This window comes from Urtica dioica, chromosome 4 (genome assembly GCF_054948205.1).
Source record: "Urtica dioica subsp. dioica isolate 48M chromosome 4, U.dioica_male_clone48M_v1_H2, whole genome shotgun sequence".
Classification (NCBI taxonomy): Eukaryota; Viridiplantae; Streptophyta; class Magnoliopsida; order Rosales; family Urticaceae; genus Urtica; species Urtica dioica.
In genome coordinates, this window is record NC_142759.1 from 4,270,968 (window position 1) to 4,294,320 (window position 23,353).

The following is a 23,353-nucleotide window of genomic DNA, read 5'->3' on the forward strand; positions in this document are numbered from 1 at the left end:
TCCGGGAAGAAAACAAATACCGTATTAATAAATGAATTTATTCAAGAAAAATAAATAAATACAAGTGGGAGAAAAATAAATAAATAAATAACAACTGGGAGAAATGCAGAGTAAAATGTGCAAGACAACACGAGAAGATGGGAAAAATAAAAACTAATCCTAAAAGGGAAGTAACACAAAACACGACGGTCTTATTAGAAATAAAATACTCACCCAAAATTAGGATATGCGCTTTTAGCAAAAGCACATGCAATCTTATGTTCAATTTCAAAAAATAATATTATAATTTTATCAAAGCGATACAGACATCAACAGTCAAGAATTTAAGGAGGGTCGCTCGATAACTTAAAAAGCACATGTGCCAAGAAAAACATAGTTGGTGTATAAAAGTTAAAGACTTCTGTAAATCTGCCACAAGAATATCAGTCCATTGAAACATGTTGTTTCCTTTCAAATATTTCACACGTATCTGTACAGATGCCTTAGTCCAAACTTACGGTTCAATCTCGGTGTAGCGAAACCAAATTTGATTCTCATGCTTTCGTTTCGTGATTGCCACATAACATACCGAAGCCGCGCCGTTTGAATGACTAACCAAATCAACTCTCATTTTAATGCTTATGTGGTGACCTCATGTCTTGCATATTTAGGCACCCACTTGGACGATCTTTGGTACATTTTGTCCCGTATATTTATTTATTGCGACTTTCCACTCAAACTAGTTGACCGAATCTTCATCCAACTTTTTATCTTTTTCTTTTGGCTCACACATCTCGTTACTTGAAAAAATTAACCACGGGAATTGAAATAATTTGACATAAGAATTATGTTCTTAATTAAATTTAAGGAGACTAGATCAATCATATAACGAAACAAAACCCTTGTATTGCTTTTTTTTCTTTTCTTCTCATATACTCTTAATTTTTTCTCAATTTTAATATTTTTTTCTCTTTTGTGTTACAACAATCAATTAATGATGGGGTACGACATCAAAATGAAGTTTCTCCGCCGATTTATCGAACGAATGCGACGACGACGATGACGGCGTTGTTGTCGTGTAGGCTTGACAACAAGCCTTCCTCAGCTGATTATACCTCTCGAGGTCGAAGTTCTCGAGCTTCATGAGCTTGGCTTGCTTGGCGGCGAACCGGCTTTGGTAAAAGCCCTCGAAAGAAGGCTCTTTCGAGGTCTTAAGGAAAAAGGTATAGCCGGCCATGAAGTACATGGAAGTGACGTAGAAGCAAATGGGCTCCATTACGTCCCACGTGAGCTCCCAAAACGTGAGCCTCATGAACCCGGCGGTCTGGACCGCGAGGTAGCCCAGCCCCAACCAGAGCTCCTTCCGGACCAAAGCCTCGGCTCTTTGGTCGATCTCCGACTTTTGAATCTCCATCTCTTCTAGCTCCTTTAGATCCCTTGGGTTGCCTTGTGGGACTTGTATTAGCTCTTGGATTGCCATTGCTACCTGAAAAAACAGACACAAGTTTCCGAACTGTTGGGTAAAGATTGACTTTTTAAGCTCTTAAGCTACATGGTATTATTGATTTGGCGTCTATAAGATTGATTTTGACCACTAAGATTCTGAGACTTCCTAAAACTTAAGACCCTTATAGATGACAAGAAAAGAAAAGAAGAGAAAGAACAGCAAATTTAATGCAATCAAGAAAGAAAGGAAAAAGGGTACCCTATAAAAACTAATGTGAAAGCAAAATGAATTTGAAGACAAACAAATTTGTTAGTTTATAGCACTGTTCAAAGGGAAAAAAAAATGTTGGCATAGGAAGAACATCAAACACTAATCCAAGATATAAACTCTGTATTTGTTCACGACAGATTTTCAGTCACCCAAAAGTTTAAATTTGACCTATACCCGCCGACTTATGAGGTCAATCATCTAGGCAAAAATAAAATAATATATCAATAGTAAACTAAAAATGAAAAATGAGATGTAGAAAGTAGAAACTAGAAAGAAAGAAACAGAGGAAAATGAATTTTTTTTTTTTTAGAGTACGAAATGTTTCGAGGATTGCGTGAAGGACAGAAAATGATAAGTAAAAGTGCAAGACAACCAATGGATGTTTGGCTTTGGTTTATTTCGTATGAACATCTTCTTCTTCATTTAAAAATTATCTTAACATACTTAAAAAAAAACTAATAGTTTTTGTAATGATAATAAAAAAAAAATCCATTTTTTATCGTTAAATATTTCGTTTCGTTTCGCTTTTCGAAATTTACCAAAGTTAGATTTTTTTTTTTTTTTTTTTTTTTTGTGTGAACCGTGAGGATGTTTTAGAGAGGAAAGTTGTAAATTCAAAAAAGGGGCTAAATGAAAAATCTTGAGCCCCATTGAAGAAAGTGATCCTCCCCAATAAGTTCCATCTCAAACGTGTTAAATCGGTAACACGTTGTTAGTTCACATTTTCCTGTGGAAGAGAAGACAAAAGATAATGATAAAAACTCATCAGTTTCACATATTGAAATACTTCTTCTTTTTTGCAACACGGATTCAAACAAAAACCTAAATATCTCGTCTCAAACCAAGACCATGACAATCAGTGTCAATCTGAAACAATCACAAAGAGTAAACAAAAACGCAAGAAGGAAAAAATAAATAAACTAATTTATATTTAAATAAAAGATATTCAGAGGAATGAAATTCACCTGCTCTGGCCTGAGAAGAACGACATCGCCGAAAACGACGACGTTTCCGCTGTCGTCGAGCGTCTTCGCGAAACTCCTTCCTTCCTCCGGACTCGAACAACTCTCCTCGCAGATGCGAACAAAGTCCGGGTATGGAATCCAAGTCCTCTGAGACTCTCTCAGCCTCGATTTAACGGCCTCGGACTGTGAAACCCTAAGCAGCTTCTTGAAATCCGCTCGCTCCGTCGCCAGAGATGCCTTTCCCGGCACGGAGGAGGCCGGCGGCGGAGCCAGGCCGTCTAGCCTGATTCGGTCCCTCGAAATGCCGATCTCCTTGATCCTCTCAATCAGATTCTCTCCGGTCGGGAACGACCGGATCTCCGACGATAGCGCCGCCGCGGGAACGGCTCTCCGGTGGAGGTACCGGCTGAAGAAAGCTTTATCTCCGGGGTCGTGAGAGATGCTTGCCTGATTGTGGATCTGAGGGACGCTCCAATTCTGAATCGAAGAGATACGGCAGTTCGAGATTCGGCATTTGCTGAAGAGGCGCTGAGCTAGGGTTTTCTTCGACGCCATTGTTGAAAGAAATGAAGCTTGTGAAAGCTTAATTATGATTTTGAAAAAAATCAGAGGAGAAAATAGAAAAGATTTCTCTGTGTTTCTATTTAATTGCTTGAATTATAAGGTCGAATTTTTTCCCATTTTATAGGGAGGTAACCGGGAAGGAAGATGAAGATGTCATCAAGCTTATCGCGAGAAATTGATAAATACGTGGACAAGGAGCGAGAAATTATGTCAGCCCTAGTTCAAGAATATTCCTTGTACGAGTGCTCAAACTCAAACGGTGGTTTATTCGTATCGTTTCTTTATAAAAACATGTCGTTTCATTATATCTTTGATATACGCGCGGACACACAATAGGTTTGTTTGTGACCTCCTTCACGGGATTAAAAATCTTTTGGTGTAGTACTTGATTAGCGAGTACACGTGGATGGCTAAGCTTTGTTAATCGGAGTAGACCTTTGCTGTACAAAATCATATGACGATTAGTTGAACGGTTGATGCTGACTGGTGTTGTGTGACTGGCGTTGCGGTACAATGTGGCATGATTAACTACGTAACTTTGCATCACCAACAAATTAAATATTACTACATTAAAGGGAAAAAATGTTATTAAAAATAATAATAATAATAATAATAATAAAAAAGAAGGGAAGAAAGATAAGCAGAAGGGTTGAAAATTTGTGGGAATGAATAAATTAAGGCAAGGCAAAAAAAAAAACTAAATGGATTTGATGATAGTGTGAACCAAATTGATTGGTATAATAAGAAAAAATATCATAAATTTATTTGTTTTTGTGTTAGGTATAAATGAAAAAAATAACGGTTTGTTTATACTACTATAATAAAAATCAAACAAGAATCTCGGCCACGTTAAAGATTTAGAGTTGTTCGAAATTGACACCGGGGTGAAACAATTTGAGTAAAAAATAGGTTAAGAACGGAGAGAAACTCAACAAATAGGGAAGAGAAAGTAACCGACGATGCTTGTTGCCCTTTCTTAAGAGAGGAGCTGCGGATGAGTCTCTAAGAGTCGAGTTTCTATATAAAAGAGAAAGGAAGCGATATGTTTGGGTCCATCCAATATTATCTTTCATTTTATCCGTTTGTTCCATTATACCAAACAACATAACGGATTACATCCCACAACGTAATCTATCTATAATTATTTATTCATCTTCTTTTCAAATAAAAAAAAATTATTCATCTTCTCCTATCTAATAACTTTCTTTTGTTTTTTTTAATATAGTTACTCGTATATAAACAATTAAATACTACTGGACAATCAATAGTAATCGTAAAAAAAAAAAAAAAAAAAAATTCGACTACTCGATTAAAATCAGTTGGCAAAATTTTGATTAACTTGATGATTAAATTAACCCGGTCATCACAGGTATGCCATTACTCTAAACAATATATAATGTTCGGAGAAAGAAAGAGAGAGAACTCTAGAGTATTTTTAAGGATAGTAATAATACATATATAGAGAGATATTTTATACTCTTACATTAAAATTTAAACTATCTAATAATTAAGAAAATAGTACAAAATAAGACAAGGTGCATCTATCTTACTTTGTGAAATATAAGCGTGATTCGAGCTGTATATCGCTAATACTTGAATAGTTTTATTTATAAATTTTATTTAGTAGCTATATATATATATGTATATATATTTGACTATTTGATACAGGATACTTGAATAGTATTAATTATAAATTTTATTTAGTAGCTATATATATATTTGACTATTTGATATAGGTCCTTCATTTTTATCCCAAGGATATTTTACAATTACTATAAAAAGTCGGATTTCTCATCTTATATTGGCACACCAAGTTTCATAATTAGGAAAGAACACTAAATGATAAAAAGCCAATTAAAATAGCATATGCGTTCCCATTAAAAAAAAATAGCATCTGCGCAAATTGCCTATAGATATTGATAAGTTACGTGGTGCATGCAGCACCCTCCATTTCAAAGGTATAACAACTCTGTATACCTGCTCTAAACAGTCTGCATGGTTTAAGTTTTGGAGTATTTTGTTAAAAAATTGGGGTTTAAAGAATTTACTAGCTACAATCTAATATATATTGTTATTTTATTTGCGTATTAATTAGGGTCAAATAAGATATCACATATCAAAAGTTAGTAAGTAGCCAGCGTAGGGTAATTGGTTACGTACGTATGAAACTTATCAGTTATCACGATTAGTTAAAATATACTGAATAGCTAGCAACGTGTAAATTGTATAAGTTATTTTCTATATATCTAGAGTAGTAGATAAAACTGGTCATTTTAATACAACAACGGTGAATTTGGGACTTCAGGATGAGATTGTCTATGACAAAATAGAGAATAGAGATTTTTTTTTTCTTCCCTTTTTAAATTCGCAAAATCTAAATATTTAAAACGTGTACTGGATATATCTATTGAGAGTCAAAAGACATATAGTAGTAAATAAAAATAGAAGGAAATAGTTGATCACGCTTAATGAATGTCAAACGCCATAAATATAGTTGTCAAGGCTAGAAATTGGGTTGGCAAGTCAGACATAACCGGGGAAGGTGATGTGTATGAAATATACGCAAACGTGTCGCCACATATATATAAATATATATATTCTCTCTCTCTCTCTCTCCCTCTTTCTCTCTCTGTCTGCAGTCTTCTTTGTCCACGTTGTCACTGTTTGACGCTTTTTTAAAGCTCATAATTTATTCTCTCGATATGGACTATGGAGCCTTTAAGATTTTGCCCTTTGAAATTTGTTCCCAATTTTAGTCGTTAGAGTAAAAAAAGCCTACCCCAAATAAAAACAAAAAAACGCAACTTATAACGACTAAAATCCAAAAGATAGCGCATGAACGAGCTTTAAATTCTGCAAGAACTTTATTTATAATAATTGCAAATAAATTGTTGGATACTAAATTTAGTCAACAATGGTTCATGACTTGAAATTCTAGGGTAGAGAGAGAAAAAAAAATATGAAAATGGTCCATTGCCTTGGAGATGGACACGAGTTAAAGTGTTTCAGATATTTTACTATTTTTTTTTTCCTTTTATTTTATATTAAAAATTTACAAAGTGCCTCACCTGATATTATTTTCTTTTTTCTTTTACATATTAGCCTTTCTAACTCACTACTGAAAACCCTAACACACTTTTACCAAAATTTAACAATTTAATGAACAAATTAACGTTGGTCCGCTTAATAACCTCTGTTTAATAAGAAATTAATCGTCAACCTTTCTTAACATTTGAACCAACGATAGCCTCACTAGCTTGAGCCATACCTAGTTATACGTACAATATAGTTTTTCACAGATAGATGCTTAAATGATTGTTCTTTAAATTTTGTACGTTACTACCGTAGTTGACATTTACTATAAGTACCCTAAATCAATTTTCAAAATAAAGAGGCAAAATATTAGTCATTAGCTACTTTTATATGTAAATACAGCTGTATTATTGCATGACATATCGACAAGTTGAGCTAATTGCACTTATAAGCAATATGCCTCTTTTTAACGAAGTTTTAAAGCAAATGGTACATATGGTAGTAATTGGGGGGTAACAAAGAAGAAGATAGCTAGTGATCTAGTTTTCAACAATTATTATGCAAAATATTTATGTTGCATACAAATGTATACATATATTTTCACTATGGTAGCTGTAGATATACAAGCCCCGGGAGATGAAACTGATCTTGTAGTTTAAGGACCAAAAAAGCACGATACTCGTGTCGTGTCCTTATTCTTTTATAAAATTAAATGAACAATGTGTGTTAAATCGTGATTAGTGTGTGTTAGAAGTTATATAAAAACTTAAAGAAAAAGACAGATAAGATTATAGCCAACTATACTGGACGTGTACATATAATTTGTAATGTATATAGCCTATACATGCATGAGAATGCACGCAACCAAATCAAATTAGAAATGTATAAAATGTAATTTAAAGAACGGACGTAATATATGAATGCCGATGTCATAAGCTACTGTTATTACACGTCGTTTTAGGCTAAATAAATCATAGTAATGGATATTCGACTGTGGATTCCCCTCGCATTTTACTATAAGGTAACCACAAAGATTAGAAGGACAAAAAATTTCAGAAATCACAATCAAACCTCTATAGCTATGTATGAAACAGTTATCTTGTTAAGCGTTCTGCTTAGAATTAACGTGGGCGATTGGTAGGCATGAAGCCAGGTGTAACTGAAGGGAGCTATAGCCCCCTCTCAATTTTTTTTTTTTTGCACTTTTTACGCACTTTTCATTTTATTTTTACAATTTTTTCCCTTAAAATTTACAAATTAGCCCCTCCTGAATTTTTTTTACAAATTATCCCCCTAAAATGAAATCCTGGCTTTGTCCCTGACGATTGGAATGTTTCTCTCGCTTCCACAGCAAAACTAGAATTTTTGTTCTGGTTCAAATCGAAAAGGAACATCCCACCGATTCCATGAATAGTTCGTATGGTTGTATTTAAAATATATATATATATATATATATATATATATATATATATCACCTTTTTTTAACAATACTTGACTGGAAGTTCTATTTTAATTTATAAATTTTTTACGTTTTCAGAACGGACAATTTATTCAGATTTTATTAGAATTTTGGTCCGGAGATAAGAAATTTTGTTGTTCTGTCTGATCGCAACAAAAGCTTCTTTCAAAATATTATTTTCGATCCCTATTGTTGTTTTCCAACAGCATTGTTAATTAAAAATTTGAGCATGATAAATGGTGAGTTTTTTTTTTGTTTGGTTAAAATAAGTTCGATTTATTTTTTTTTATAATTATTATTTTATAATGACAAGTTCTAAATGTTTGAAGAATAATTTTATGATAAATGTTTTTTGGCCGCGGTGAAATTTGACAGTTGCGCAGTGATTTTGAATCGGCCGTAACTTCTTGCTCCGATCTCCGATTTTTGCAAATAAATATGAGAAAGCTCTATCTAATTATGGAACTGGATCATCCAAAATTTTCAATTAAAAATCTCAAAATCGTGCAGAAGAGGACGTTGTGCTTCATGTTTCGCTCTAATAAATTGCCCAAAAGTATCTAAATCATCTTTGATTGCCCCGAAACGTTACGCCACGACCCAATAACATCGTTAACACTAAAATATTCCTTCAATCCTGAAAATCACTTACAAACAGATTAAATACACTAAAATCACTCGAGAATGCGTGAAGTTTAAGCCGAAAAATAAGAGTTTAACGCGCATAAATGCACCTATCGATAAAAAAATGAGAGAACAAAAGAGAGAAAAATGAGAAAATAGGAAAATGAGGACACTATATATATAAATTTGAATGGATTCTAAATGAAGTCTTATTTCGAGATGAAAGGTGCATGCATGGAACAACGGACACGGCACCTTCCCTGCTGTGAAGCTTGTATTGTTTTGAGGGTCGATGTTGTTTTTTCCGCTATAGCAAAAAACTACTTCTATACAATTAAATCCAATATTATTAGGTTATAAAATATCATACCAAATCCTTAAGGAATAATAAAAATACTTCTTAATCATGTTACTTGTAGAAATACCTGTTCGGGAACTTGAGATTCACGTGTTTTATTAAATATATAAACCAATAGCATTATTATTATAATTATATATATAATATTTATGAAACAAAATGAATTATTGATATTATACTATTTATTCGTGTTAAACTTAATTTTTTAAGGTACCGTAGCCAACTACATATTTTTTGTTTGTGTATGTAATCTGACTGATGGATGAGTGAAGATACCTGAATATTATCTGCTATCTCATCAAATCTTGATCTTTTATGATCAAATTCTAATCTTAATTTAATAAACCTTAATAATGGTACAAAGTTTGAGAGAGAACTAAACATTCTCAATAATTTAATATGAATTTAAAATAATACGCAGTCTTTCAGTTTTTAAGTTATATTTATATTTCTTAAATATCTAGTTGCGTTCTATTTTACTTCTCGTCCACCATTGAAGGTGCCTGATAAAAAGATATTTACTTTTTATTCATAAGATTATATTTTAATTATTTAAACGCTATATAATATTTAAAAACCCCGTATGTCCTTTCTCCCAGTGCTGTAGTGGTTTAAACCAAGATAATAAATTGGTGCTTTTGCATAGAACCTATCTTAGGAAAAAAGAAAAACAATATGAAGTTTCAAATTTCCACCGTCGTTGCTTCTCTTGGGTTAGGATTAGGAAGACTCTAGTTTTTGGTAGTCTAGACCAACGGGAAAAAAAATTGACTGAAGGAACAATGTTTATGCTTAGGTATATTTTATTTTCACTGTTTTCATTGGTTTTCCACCGAGTCTGTTGTCAACGAGAGTGCTGTTGTCATTCTCGCAATTGCGAGTTTGTCTTAGTCATGCAAGCGAGCATCAATTGAGAGTGTCTCCAATGGAGAATTTCATTTCATGTTTCTTGTATTTTTTTTTATATTTCAATCATGTTGATTTAAATATATTATAATTTGTACCGCCAGATATTTGATCGGTGTAATTTATAATTATATTATTTAGATATGACCTTTGGATATGAGATATAGTTTATTTTTCCTTCGATTTCAGTCGATCGAGGACCCCAAGAAGGCAAGAATATATACAAACTAGTAAGTGGTACGTGTTACCTGGAAAAAAAATATATATATTATAACTCACAAATTCTTTTGTGATCAATTTTTCATTTTTTCTACGAGAGATGATTTTATGTTAATAATTGGTCAATCAATTCAACGGGTAATTATAGATGGTGCGTCTCAATCTCTCGCAATTTTATTAATTTATTTTGCCATTATGAAACGAAGAAATAAAGAGCATCAATAAATAATATTCCATTTTCCATGCAAACGTGACGATTTGTCCGTATTAAGGAGAATAATCAATCAAAATTCAGTACGCTGATGACCTGGAATTCCTTAGCTTTGTCTTTTGCACTAAGAATGCTTAGCAACTTCACTATATACGCAACTAATTGCCACCATTTATAGCTATAAGTAAAGCACTAAGCATTTTGAATAAAACAGAGAGAAATGAGCGTCGGAGAATACAGACGAGAGTATTTAATAAAATTGGTGGTTAGCCACTTTGATAATTTAATTGACGATCCATGTTTTCACATTAAGGTTAATACAAATTTTCAGACGTCACCAGAACAATTATTTTAGATGGTTCTGATGTTTACACTTTCATATCAAAGTTGAAAACGACCATAAGCAATTATTGCTTATATGGCCATTAACATGTCCATCATTTGTTAATTTCTCTTCAAACTCGATATTTATACTTCTTCTTTTTTCCAGAAATGTTTGTTCTATATAACTTTCCAAAGGAGAAAAAATTTATAGATTCTCAAATCAGAATAGATGCATGACGACAAAGTTTAGTATAAAAGAATCGAAAGGAGTGTAATAAGATATAAATTACGTCTGAAAATTATTTTTCAATAAAAATTGAAAAAGGAATTTTTTTGTCAAGTATTTATTAATATTTCAGTGAATTTTTAGTGAAACCGTAAAAAAAATAGAACTATGGTTTCAATTCACCATTTCAATGCAACTCATTATTTTGTTTCTAATATATAAATAACTTAGTCACCAGAAATTTGTCAATTACATTTTAGTCAACATTAAGTTAATAATTATAAATTAGTCGATTTAATAGCGGTGGAAAATAAAGCTAAATATTTTGTACTTAATATAGCCTTATTTAATTGGGTAATCAAATTCATTCTTATAAAAAATTAATTAATATTTAAATATCAAAAAAGAGAAAATTCAAGAAAAAATTGTCTTCTACGCTTTTATTTTTAGTCACGAAGGATCATAGATTACATAATAGTGTATTTGGTTAATTCTATGTTTATTGTTTATCTACGTGCGAGTCATCATTTTTGTTGGTTATATATTTGTTCTTTTCATGATGTGTTTACCCAATATTAACCATTATATTGATAAATAAAATAAATGAACAATTATATATACATATTTTTCAATTATTTATGGATAAACTTAAGATCCTTGATCTATTCAATATTAAATGATTGTTAGAGCTTTTTAATGGTAAGCAAATATCATATTTGCTTAACTTGCCACATAAGCAATTTAAGCTACAACTAATTTAAGCAAATTTGTTCTCTATTGGTAAGCTAAATCACTCTCCTAGCTTAACTTTATCCCATATGTCAATAATTAATATTTTATTATTATTTTCTATTCAATTTCCACTTATTAAATAAATAAAATAAAAAATTGGTCCATTTAATTTGCTAAGCTAGTAGCTTAGTTAAGCAAAATAACTTAGTTAAGCTAATAGATAAAGTGCAAAATAATGGTAAGCAACTAGCTTACAACTTTTGTTAATTGCTAGTAAGTCCTCACAATTATTAAGTTACAAACCATTAAAGATGCTCTAAGCTGCCATAAGTCATTATAAACAAGTGAAAAATACTAATTAGGAATTTGTGGTTATATGTTATATAAACTACTATATATAACCATTACATATATATATATATATATAGATTAATATTAAAAGTTATAAACAGATACGTGACTATGGATTAAGGTAAAAGAAAAATAGAATGAGAGAGAGAGGGTGAAAAATACGCAAATAAAATCAAATATTAATTGTTATTATTTTCTAATTAAAAAATTGTCATGCAACTAAATATTTTTTTAGGAACGAAATAGTTCTCTTCTCTCATGCTTTCTCATTCTAGGGTTTTTTTCTTGAGAAATTCCCTAGCGGCCAAAGCGGTCTTTCTCCCCAAGACTGTGAATGACAATCGGGGAGAGTCTTCTCGACGACTTATCACAGATCTTGGGGGAGGGACATTAACAAAGTCGTATCTCAATGCAATAGAATCTCCCGAGTCAATGGTGGTCGAAGGGAACTAGCGAATCGCTGTTGCTCTCGATGGTGTTTTGCTTCCTTGTCTCGTCCAAACGTAGAATGACTAACGAGTTTTAGTATTATTGTCAAGATTTATTGCGTTGTATTGTTCAATTGTGCTACATTTTGTTTTGATGTTATTTCTTATTTGGGTTTAAGTTCGAGTCTAGATATTGTTGTATCAATGCTTATGAGTTTATTTGTAAATCATGTGGTTACCCATCGCTTTTGTCCCAATATAGTTTGGGTTAGTCTCCCTTGTACGAGTGTTCTGTCTCGATCACTTGAAAATGCCAATCAATCTTAGAGGTGCTTCTAAAAGAGTTGTTTGTGTGATCGATTGGCTATGAGCCTTTGGTTTCAATTCATCGGAACCTGACACTGATCAACAACACCCCTGTGTGCTTTCTTACACCATTATCTATTATTTTAGGGATCGAAATTATATCATATAAAGAAGTCTTTCATCAAAATTGGCAATCGTAATTACTTGTTTACGAATATTTTTTTTTTTAAAAATAAAAGGAAAAATGATACCAAATATCCATTTAAAGTTAATTGAATAGCAAAATATTCAAAGTTTGAAATTTTCAATAAAATAGTCAAAATTACGTTGTTAATTTTGTTTTTTTACACCAATATTTAATTTTTTTGACAATTATTTTAAACAATTTATCATTTAAAAAAAATTAATCCAATGGTCAAAAAAGTTTTTGAAACGTGGTTATAGCGCAGTTTAGCTATTTCATTAATTTTAGACAAAACATGACTATTTTGCAAATACAATATTTTAAATTGACTATTTAACTAAATCACCCAAAATAAAAAGCTAATATTATTTATTTTTTTTAAAATTAAAATCGATTATAGGGTACTTTATATTTTTCATAGTAAATAATAAGTGTGATTATTTTCTAATTACTAAATAAATGTCAATTAAAATATAATTTGAACCATTTTTTTCCTTCGGTTGCCATATCTAGTGACGGATTTACATGGGGCCTACGTGACCCCCCTCAATTTTTTTTTTAACATTTTGAGCTCATTTTTTTTAATTACCCTAAAAGTTCACAAATTAGTCCAACTTGAAATTTATTTTTTCAAATTAGCCCCTTGCTTTTTTTTTCAAATTTGTCCCTGGTAAGCTTTTCTAGATCCGTCATTGGCCATATCGTAATGAAATAGAAAGAAGTGATACATCTATATATTTTTTAGATCTAGATCATCCTAGCTAGATTCCTAATGCTTTATTCCTCTTACTATACATCCGATTGGCTTCTCTGAACCATATATGTTGTAATGCAACATGAACAAACTAGTATCAGATTAGATTGGAGGAACCAAAATGTCCGTCCTTGCAATTCATGTATTATCGTTATATTTTTCTTTGCAACATTATTATTTTACGAGTCTGAAGATAATATAGATTTCGCATTCTCCGCCTTGCAATTGTAGAATATATTCTTGGTGTTATTATTAGTAATTTTATTATATCCTCTATAAGTCAACACGGTAGGAGCAATACTTTGTATTCTCCATCCATTTTAATTATATTTCTTTCCCGGAAACGATTTGTTCGTCTCTCTTTCAAGCATATTATATATATATTGAAGTAAGTTTTAATTTCAATCCTCAAATCATGCTCATATATATTAGTCACTTCTAAGGAATCAAATCCAAAAACCCCAAAGTTAAAATACCATATTTCTGATATATTCTAAATAAAAATTTGTGCAGTACGATTCCCAGCATAATTCCTTTTATTTTAATGTTTTAGGTAACAATAATGTTGTATTAATTCTCAATCTATCCATTTTCCTTAGGTATATATAGCTGTTAATTTATTGCTTTGCTGCTGAGAAAATCACATGGCGAGGGGGACAAATTTACATGAACATTTTTAGGATGTCATTGGATTTTTTTATTTTTTATTTTAATAAGAAAAGGCCTAGTTAAATCAGTCAAAAGCAAACCCTGTAAAAACAGGAAATATGCTAAAAATAGTTCTACTGGGTTTGCTTGGTAAAAACTGTTTGATGAATTAAATTTTGTAAAAAATAATTTTGTTTTTTTCATAACTATTATCTATAAGTTATTCACATGTATGATAAATTGATTGCATTGGACAAACTTCTTAACAAAATAACAACAGCTTCACATTCCGGTCAATTAAAGTACACTTGAATGTGTTGTATGGCTGCAATGTCAATGAATAAAGTAAAATTTGTAGTTTTTAAGTTTTAACACGTAAGATCGACTATTTTGTAAAGCTATGATTTTTTCATTTGGTATATTACTAGGATTATCTAGGAGCCCTAAATTATTATTAATATTATATCGTTTTTTTTTAAGTTAGTATTTTGAGAAACGATTTATATCCGCCAAAAAGAAAAAAAAATAGTTATAAATATGCAAATTATCGATTCCACATTATTTGTGACAATTTATCCTTAATTCATATATAATAATAAAAAATAAGCTTACACTACATGGTTAAAAACCATTGACCCTCATATTAAAAAGAATTCTATTAAAAAATACCATTGACCCTCAGATGGATAAATTGAAAAATGATTATAATATAGGGTTTGGGGCGATAAACCTAAGAGTTATAATGATTTTGAATATATTGTTTGAAACAAAACTACGTCCACATGATTTATTTTTACTCATAAATCATTGCATCGCGATCATTATTGTTTCTAATTTTAAAAGGAATGATTTAGGAGGATGGATAATAGGTAGAGAAGCCATGATGAACTCAGCCAAGATAAGAAGACGATCACAAATTAAATATATATATATATATATATATATATATATATATATATATATATATATATATATATTCTAATAGCATTGATGCCATGACCAACTTGAACGGACTCGTATGCTGACAAACTTCTATATAAGCATCAATTTATCATGACTTTAATAATTGGCTGTATTCACAACAAAAGGCCATATTTACGCGTATATACACAATATAATATCATTGATGATCAAGTCTTTGCTAGATGTAGCAAATTGGCATGATTTATTAGGTAAATCATATATAATTAGAAGAAGGAAAAGAAAACACTAATGCCAATGAGTAGATGATGAATCACTATATTGTGAGGATCACTTCATGCTTGAGTTGGAAAGAGAAATACATATACATACATACATACATACATACATACATATATATATAATATATACATATATATAATATATATATATATATATATATATATATATATATATATAATGTTGGACCATTGATTAAATTGTGTTTGCTTCTCAGCGCTACTACTTGATATTGGTCTTTGGGCTGGTTCTTTACCGAAAGACACAGGGCCTTTAAATATTCAGAAATAAAAGACGTTTCAACGTCCTAATCCAACTATTAGTCTTTTAGCATATATTTATATATATATATATATATATATATATATATATATATATATATATAAAAAAAAAAAAAAACAAACAAACAACAATCAGTCATAAAATTTTGTCGTTGCTATCTAATTATCTGCTTTGGAACTACGCAAATTCGAGGGTGATCGTAGAATAATATATTTAAAAGATAATTATCGTCGATTATGACTCAGCATATCATGCTTCACGAGGCTTCGTGTGTTTTTGTGTGCTAACTGAATTCTTTACACGGTTAAGCATGGGGTGTTGGTGAATCATATCTTTTGGAAACGGCAAATATTTTACATCACGATAATATTTTGCAAAGAAGTTAAAATCTAAAAAAATGAATTTCCGATGCCGGGAATCGAACCCGGGTCGCCTGGGTGAAAGCCAGATATCCTAACCGCTGGACGACATCGGAACTTGTGTAACATCGTTCAAATTTAAAAATATCAAATAATCTTCCAAAAACAAATCTTATAAGACTTGTATGAAAATTATTGCAACGGTTTTCATTTTGGTGATGCATAACTTTACTATTCATAGTTATTGCAACGATTTCTAATATGATATTTTATTTGAACGAAACAAGTATCTGACAGTTATTTATTACAATTTTTTGTTCAACCTCTTTTATTATACTTTCGCCGGTTTATTCAGGTTACTCATAATGAATACAACAATACGAAAAAATTGAAAATACCACAAAGCTCTTTACAAGACTAAATCAACTACTCTATGCGACAAATAACCAACGAGACCTACCACAATACCTAACTTAATTGGGATTCGTCATGACATCTCCCTACCTCAAAAACAAAAAAGAAAAAAATACATAACCAAAAATGACATCAAGATCAAACAACCAAACAAAAATCAGTTAAGAAAAAGCTTTCAACTTCCAAAGAGGAGACACTCTTGCAAGTTTGACACCCGTATTTGAGGTCGGCAAACAATCCAAAGTCTTCGATTCAAATTATGATGAACTCTTAAGATTCAATATGAACCTCGTGGGAAAAACGCGCACAAATGTGAAATGAAGACCTAACTTACTAGCAAAAAAACACACACTCCTAGATCTAAATAAGGGTAAGATAACACAATCCATATTGAAAAACGGTACGTGGAATTCTACCACCACGAGCATGTGATTTTGATCGACCCCATGGGTTTTCTGCACTATATATCTTTCGTATAAAAATATGGGGCTATAAGTTTTGTATTACTTCTTTTTTTCTTTTGATGCAATATTTTGCATTGTTTGTGTCTAGGGGTTTCTTTGTATTGTTTGTGTCTAGGGTTTCCTCGTCTTACTATTTGGTTTCTACTATGGGTTTTAGTTGCCAGTTGATGATATCTTATTGTCGGGTATATGAGCATTTTCCCGTGGTTTTGTTGGAATCCCATTCTCCAAATCTTTGACACAAAGATCTCATATATTGTTTATCGGCCTCAACTTTATGAGCTTCCAATCCGCCAAGGGATTACACTTAATCTATGGATGTTAGGAAGGTGGTCCATCTTTTGGCCTCTTTCGGAAGCGGAAAGTCATTTATTAGATTTTGTTTTCTCTAGTGAGGAAGTTCGATGTCATCCTTAAGTTGTAATCTATATTTGAGATAAGAGGTTGTGTTGGCAACTCTCGAGTAGGTTAACCCCTACACCCGGTCTTGTTGGTTTTCTTACAGCTCTCATCTCGGCTAGACTAGTCGTTTTAGGTCTTCGTAGTAGTTTTTCAGGTTATTTCTATGCTTATAATTTACAAGTGTTAAAAAATGAAAATAAATTGAAGTTATAATTAAATCTACAATATCAATAATGATGACATTGACAATTGCAGAGGTGAACATATTATCTACTTGGATCTTAGGTGGGGCGTTTCGTCTCACAACTATCTTTTAATGTTATTATTGTAATATGAATACTTTGAAATGCAAGGCCATGTCTCAAATAATGCATCGAATACAATCCACAGACACATTTAAGTGAAATGATATGAATAGTCATTCTGAGCGTTTGTTGTGTTATTTGAGATGATTGCTTCAACATGTTGTTTCTCATTCTTTGGAGCTTTCAATTCTATCGAACTTCATTGTGGTAACAATCGGGACCTCAAAAATGAATTCCTAGTCTCTCTCTTTCCTTCTCCAATCTAGTGGCAAAAAGGGATTCACATTTCGTTCAAATGAGCAAGTATAGTCTAATGAAGCGGATGTGAGAAAAAAAAAATAGGACGTAATGTTAAATTGGACTAGAGACAGCTCAACTAAAAGAGAATAGATAATATTAAATAAATAAATAAACAATGCCATTGTCCATTGTCTATTTGTCTCGATATACGTACGTGGAGAGAGTGATTTTTTTTTACTAAGCACATCACAGACATATTCAAGTGTATATTTGTATTCCTTTTAAATTATATCTAAACACAAATTCTCTAATACGAGTCCGATGACGAGATGTCTCTTAAAGACAATGATCTAACAAAACAAAACAGTAAAAGAGAACCCAATCGCAATTGTTGAAGTTTTTCTACGGTGGGGGGTTTATAAAAAAAAAAAAAAAAGTACGTGTAATTGTACCTTAACAAAGACAAAACATGATTACAAAAGTGAATGGTGGCGATGGGTAGACAAACATGAATGTCTATCACTGTTGCCGTGTCGCATAGTCGGTGAAGTTGCCAGCAAGTTAGTCTTGTTTCTTTATGTTTCTTTCATTACAATTTTAATCTTTTTAATTTATTTTCAGTATCACCCACGATGATGCCCAAAGTGTCAGCAAAAAATCACTACTGGAAAGTAATTAAAGCGGGGAAAGAGATTTCTAAATGTATTAAACTGTTACAGATATCAGAAATTTCTTATTTCTTTAGTTTCAGATATTTCAGTCGTTATAACTTTAATTAATTAAAGAAAATCTAAATTGTAAACAGTTATAAAAGGTCACATAAAGCTGTAATAAAAAGGAAAAAAAACTATACAATAAGATATTCTCAGAATTAAATGAAATTTTCTCAATATAAGAATGAGAAGGGGGACATTACCGAAAAACGTTTTTTAAAATAAGATAGTTTGGGTAGTTTTCAAGTAAAGTAAGGAAAAAATGTATATAATAAAACTTATGGGCTTGAGCCTACACTCATGGAATTATAGGCTTTGAGCCTAACTTATGGGCTTGGGCCCACCTATAATACTTTATATTTTAGATTACCAGTAGTAAATCTAATCATAATGGTTTAAAATATATATAAACTGTAATATTTATTTATTATTATCTTCCTTTGTATTTAATATTAGCGAACTGCATTTATATTTAATAATATAAAATCGATAAATATAAATCATTGTTTATATCCCTACAATGTCATTTTATGTTATAAATCAAACCTGCAAATTTTGTTTGTAAATCATAAATCAATCTTTACAAAACCCCTCCGAAGGTGTTCAAAATATCTATCTTTTTTTTGCTCTGAATGGTCAAAATATCTATCGGTATCTCAACAAAATCCAATCGTTGTATTTCAAATAACTACGAAATACTTGTCGGTAACCAGTCTCTCCAGAAAATAATATATATATATATATATATATATACATATATATATATATATATATATATATATTTGTACCAACAGTACCTTTGGTGTTGGAACGGTTTTTTCCAAAATCATGAAACCAACTTTTCTCAAACCACCAAAAACTCTAAAAAATCGTTATTTTAAATTCCCTAAGGTTAAAATCCGGGAGCTCCTTTAATAACAAATTAAACGAACATAAATATAGTCTATTTTTTAACCAACGGTGAACTGCGTGATCGCCACAGCCAACAAAAAGTGTGTATAAATCACTAGGATATAGTTTTTGTTAGTGCATTGATAGAGAGCTCAAAGATAATATAAGAATGTATTTGTCTGATCAATTATTGACGGCTTGCCATTCTAAATTTTGTGACACTATAGTTAGACCCCTTTGCCCTAATTATTTTTCGGCATAGAAACTATTGACGAACTTGAGTGAACTTTAAAATACGGAGGCATCGAATCGAAGTAAAGATGAGAGGGACATAACTCACAACAAGTTGTTGATAAGTAAATGTAAGACTAAAAAAAAAATGATTATAATTCTATTTTCGGAATTAATACTTGTACATGAGACTATGTAATAAACTAATATCTTCCAAAGCGAGATGCGTAAATATAGCTAGTTGAGACTTTTGGCTTTCATTGATAAATATTAAATAAGCCACAAGATACATGTATAAGCGTACGCAAATATAGGTATGATAAAATAAGAAAATTAAGGAATTGGTCAACACGTAGATCATTACTTAACTATTTTCTTGTATGGATAATTCAGATACTTTTGTTGATTTGTTTCTTCTAAGCTATTCAATTCCAGTTACAGTAATAAAACGTGAGATATATGTATTATAGTAATCCTAATAAGGCTCGCTTAATATGTTGGAACACACGCAACCACGAGTCCAACTTGCGTAATTTCTTTTATAATTAACTCAAGATCTGAATTCTAATCAAGCCGTTAATTCGTCAAACGCGTTGAGACTGGCGTTCAACAGATACACTAAATTGGCATATCCCCTTACAACTAGAATAATTTAACTGATAAATAACCAAATTCTCTGAAGTTTCCTAATCACCAGTTTTTTATAATAACAAAAATAAAAATAGAAAAAGACCAATCCTAACCATTTATTTATATTAAAATAAATGAAATATGAAAAACTTGCCACTTCTCTCTAGTAAGGACTAGAGTCTTAAGCTACAAGCAAACAGTAGATATTTCTCTGTCCATCAGAGTGTTCTCTCTTCTTTGCATCACAAAAATATCTATATAATTGAGGAGCCAAGGTCGTGATTTCCAATGGTTTTGAGGAGAAAAATAAAATACTGGAACAATATTAAGAACTAATGCTATCTTTTCATACATGTAAAAAACAATTGTCTAAGACCCAATAAGCATTTTATTACAGTATACAACATGTATAAAGTCTGCTCTGCAACAAAGCTCAAATTTCCACCTTCAATGATCCGGTGAAAAAGGTGATGATAATAAATTAAAAAAAAAAAAAAATTCCTCTAAAGTTCAGTCAGAGGAGGATTGGCTTATGATTTTCCGAACTACGACACCCCTAGCCCTCGTCACATGTTGGATACACTTGATGTTCTGTCGGCTCAATTTCTCGGTGGTCTCGGAAAACTCTTCGAGGCTCTTCTTTATCTCCTCCATCACGACCTTCAGTGACCCTTCCTCTCTCAGGGCAAACTCGACATTCTCCGTCAGATACTGTATCTTGTCCTCGAGCTTGTCGACGAGGACCCGAATATTCTGCAGGTCCTTGAGAGTCACGCGAAGCCCGGGCAAAACCGAGTCGATCATATCTCTCTTCCCTTTGAGCGCCTTCGCGTACTTGTTCCAGAGCGTGCTACACCACTTCCCGACCGAGCCGATCGGGACCGCCAGCGCCGAGAGGAGCGCCGTCACGACCGGCCCGGCCGCCAGCGCCGCGACCACCACAGAGCACACCAGCACCGACACGAAAACCGCCACGAAGATCACGTTCGAGACTCTCCGCCAGGTGTCGACGGACTTGAGCTTCTTGTCGATCTCGCTCTTCTTCCTGGAGAGCCTCACGAGCATCGTTTGCTGCTTCTCAAGGACGTCCCGGAGCATCGCGAAGAACTCCTCCGTGAAGGGGTCCCTGGCGGCCTTGAAGCTCTCCAAGGCCCGAACCGTCCCCTCGAAGCTCTTGGGCCCGGAACTGGGCCCGGGCCCGATCAGCTCTTCCTCGTAGTGGCTCACCGCGGCGCGGATGACGAGCTGGCTCGTGGCGGCTCGCTTGAGGCACTTCTCGAGGGATGTGCAGAAATCTAGGGTTTGCATGCTGTTCTCGAAGTACTGCTCGACGAGGGCGGACATGTCTTTGCTCTTCCACACGCCTTCCTTGTTGTCGAGGATGAGTCGGACCGCTTCGAGGTCCATGTCTTGAAGGCACTCCGTAACCTCTCCGAGCGAGCCCAGCGAGAGAGACCGACCCTCGACGCCGGTCCCGAGGGTCCCCAGAGCCCGGAGGGCCTTCCGCTGGATGACCTCGTCAAAGGCCCGCATGCTCGGGTCGAACTTGCACGCGACCTCGTACGACCTCAGGTGGCTCGAGAACATCGGATTGTTGCTCATCTCGAAGTGTAGCGGCGGTGATCGCGATGGTGAATTAAGTTGCAGTTCTGATTGTGATCGTCGTGGTGGTTGTGGTTGCGGTTGTGGTTGCGGAGAATCGCTGACATCCTTATTTTTGCTACATTGTCCTCCCATCATCGGTGGTGTTTGCTTTCAAAGTTTCTTTTATTTTTTGTTGTTCTCTGTACACTTCGATCTCAGCTTAAGTTTGACGAAATTTTATGGCGAAGTAAGATCCAAATGGCAAGAGTGAGACAGTTCTCCAACACGAAGATCAAGCAGAACTTACTAAATTTGGGTTAAACTGGGAAAAGGAACCAAAAGCTAGGATTTTTATTTTTATTTTTGTGAGATCCTAATAACCCAGATGCTATTTCAGCTTCAAAAGCAAGAACCCATATGGGGATATTCAAGAAGATCTGGAAATAGAAAAAGATTTGAGCTTTATACTAAGTAAGAACTGGGTTTACCTGAAATGGATTTCGCTCACTCCAATTCTCTTCAACGAAGTAACTGATTCCGAGATGTAAGACAACCCAAGTTACAAAACAAGCTGAGAAGCTAAAATCTAACCCCCACAAAAAAAAAAAAAATATGGATACAGAATTCTGATTGAAAAAAGAAATGAGAGAGCTTGAAGACCTTAGGGTTGGGTTGTTTGCCAAGGAAGTAGCGAAGAAAGTTGAGAAACGCTGAGGAAAGGGCGAGAGAAACCACTGTCGTCAAACTCAAAGACGGCCTTTGATTTGGTCTCTCTCCATCCTTTCCTCACTAAAATATTTCCACGAGTCAACAAAGAACTTTTACCAATGGGTTTTTTGAGACATCATCCTTGGATTTCGGAAATTTATAAACACGCCCCTTTAATTTATCAGTCATTAACGTCGCTTCTTTTTTTTTTTTTTTTTTTTTTTTTTGCAATCTAGGATCATGACCATAAAAGGCAGACTTGATAGGGGGTATTTCGTAGCTTCAAATCTTAAAAAAAAAAAAAAAAAAAAGAAGGAAAAATGTGTTATTTACGATGTTACATATTTTCAAAAGAGATATATATCATTTATATTAACTGAAAAAATATGTATGATATTTTTGGAAATTAAAAATATAAATTGCTTGAAACATAGAGAATATTATCGATATTTCTCCTTAAATATATCAAGCGACTAAAAGTTGAGGGAGTTTTTGTGCTAAAAAGTAAAAATCCTGTAAGGGATTGGTGCTTTGACAAAAAGAAAGCTTAGTTGAGATGGGTCATAATCGGAAGGGACCATCCAAGATGTTTCCTGCTAGTTGACGAGTCAATACCATATAGTAACATAATAATGACTTAAGGTCTTTATTAAGATATATTTTAGTATAGTATCCTAAATTATTCAAGGTGTCGCATTTTCATCCCAATTACTTTATTTTTTTTAATAGTCCCTATAAAATTTTCTTTTTCCAACTTTTGTTTATCATTATTATTATTTGCAACCTAAGGCTTGGCAACAAAAACCATCAATTTATGATGAAAAACTAATATGAGAAATTTGTGAGGTGGTGGTCGGTTTTTATTTTCCTTTTATTACTTTTTTTTTAATTCATTTTTTTTTCACTGTATATCTTCTTTTCAGTTGCATTGTCTTATCATAA

General features: G+C 32.7%; 2 protein-coding genes and 1 non-coding gene across 4 annotated transcripts; all 3 read right to left on the reverse strand.

Annotated features, from left to right (window-relative positions):
• Positions 1 to 865: 865 nt before the first annotated feature.
• On the reverse strand, positions 866 to 3,335 carry LOC149399486 (calcium uniporter (DUF607)). The gene is made up of 2 exons (XM_089612871.1): positions 2,662 to 3,335; positions 866 to 1,465 (listed from the first exon to the last, which is right to left on the reverse strand). The coding sequence occupies exons 1-2, from the start codon at positions 3,214 to 3,216 to the stop codon at positions 971 to 973; spliced, it is 1,050 nt and encodes a 349-aa protein (XP_089468997.1). The 5' UTR covers positions 3,217 to 3,335; the 3' UTR covers positions 866 to 970.
• Positions 3,336 to 15,873: 12,538 nt separating this feature from the next.
• On the reverse strand, positions 15,874 to 15,945 carry TRNAE-UUC (transfer RNA glutamic acid (anticodon UUC)). The gene has a single exon. It is a non-coding gene; the product is annotated as a tRNA-Glu (tRNA).
• Positions 15,946 to 20,444: 4,499 nt separating this feature from the next.
• On the reverse strand, positions 20,445 to 22,560 carry LOC149399488 (UPF0496 protein At4g34320-like). Of its 2 annotated transcripts, none has more exons than XM_089613102.1 (2): positions 22,364 to 22,560; positions 20,445 to 22,234 (listed from the first exon to the last, which is right to left on the reverse strand). In XM_089613102.1, the coding sequence occupies exon 2, from the start codon at positions 21,857 to 21,859 to the stop codon at positions 20,630 to 20,632; it is 1,230 nt and encodes a 409-aa protein (XP_089469228.1). In that variant the 5' UTR covers positions 21,860 to 22,234; positions 22,364 to 22,560; the 3' UTR covers positions 20,445 to 20,629. The 2 variants fall into 2 exon arrangements, with proteins under 2 accessions (XP_089469228.1, XP_089469227.1); XM_089613101.1 differs by having other exon boundaries at positions 20,445 to 22,289.
• Positions 22,561 to 23,353: the final 793 nt, after the last annotated feature.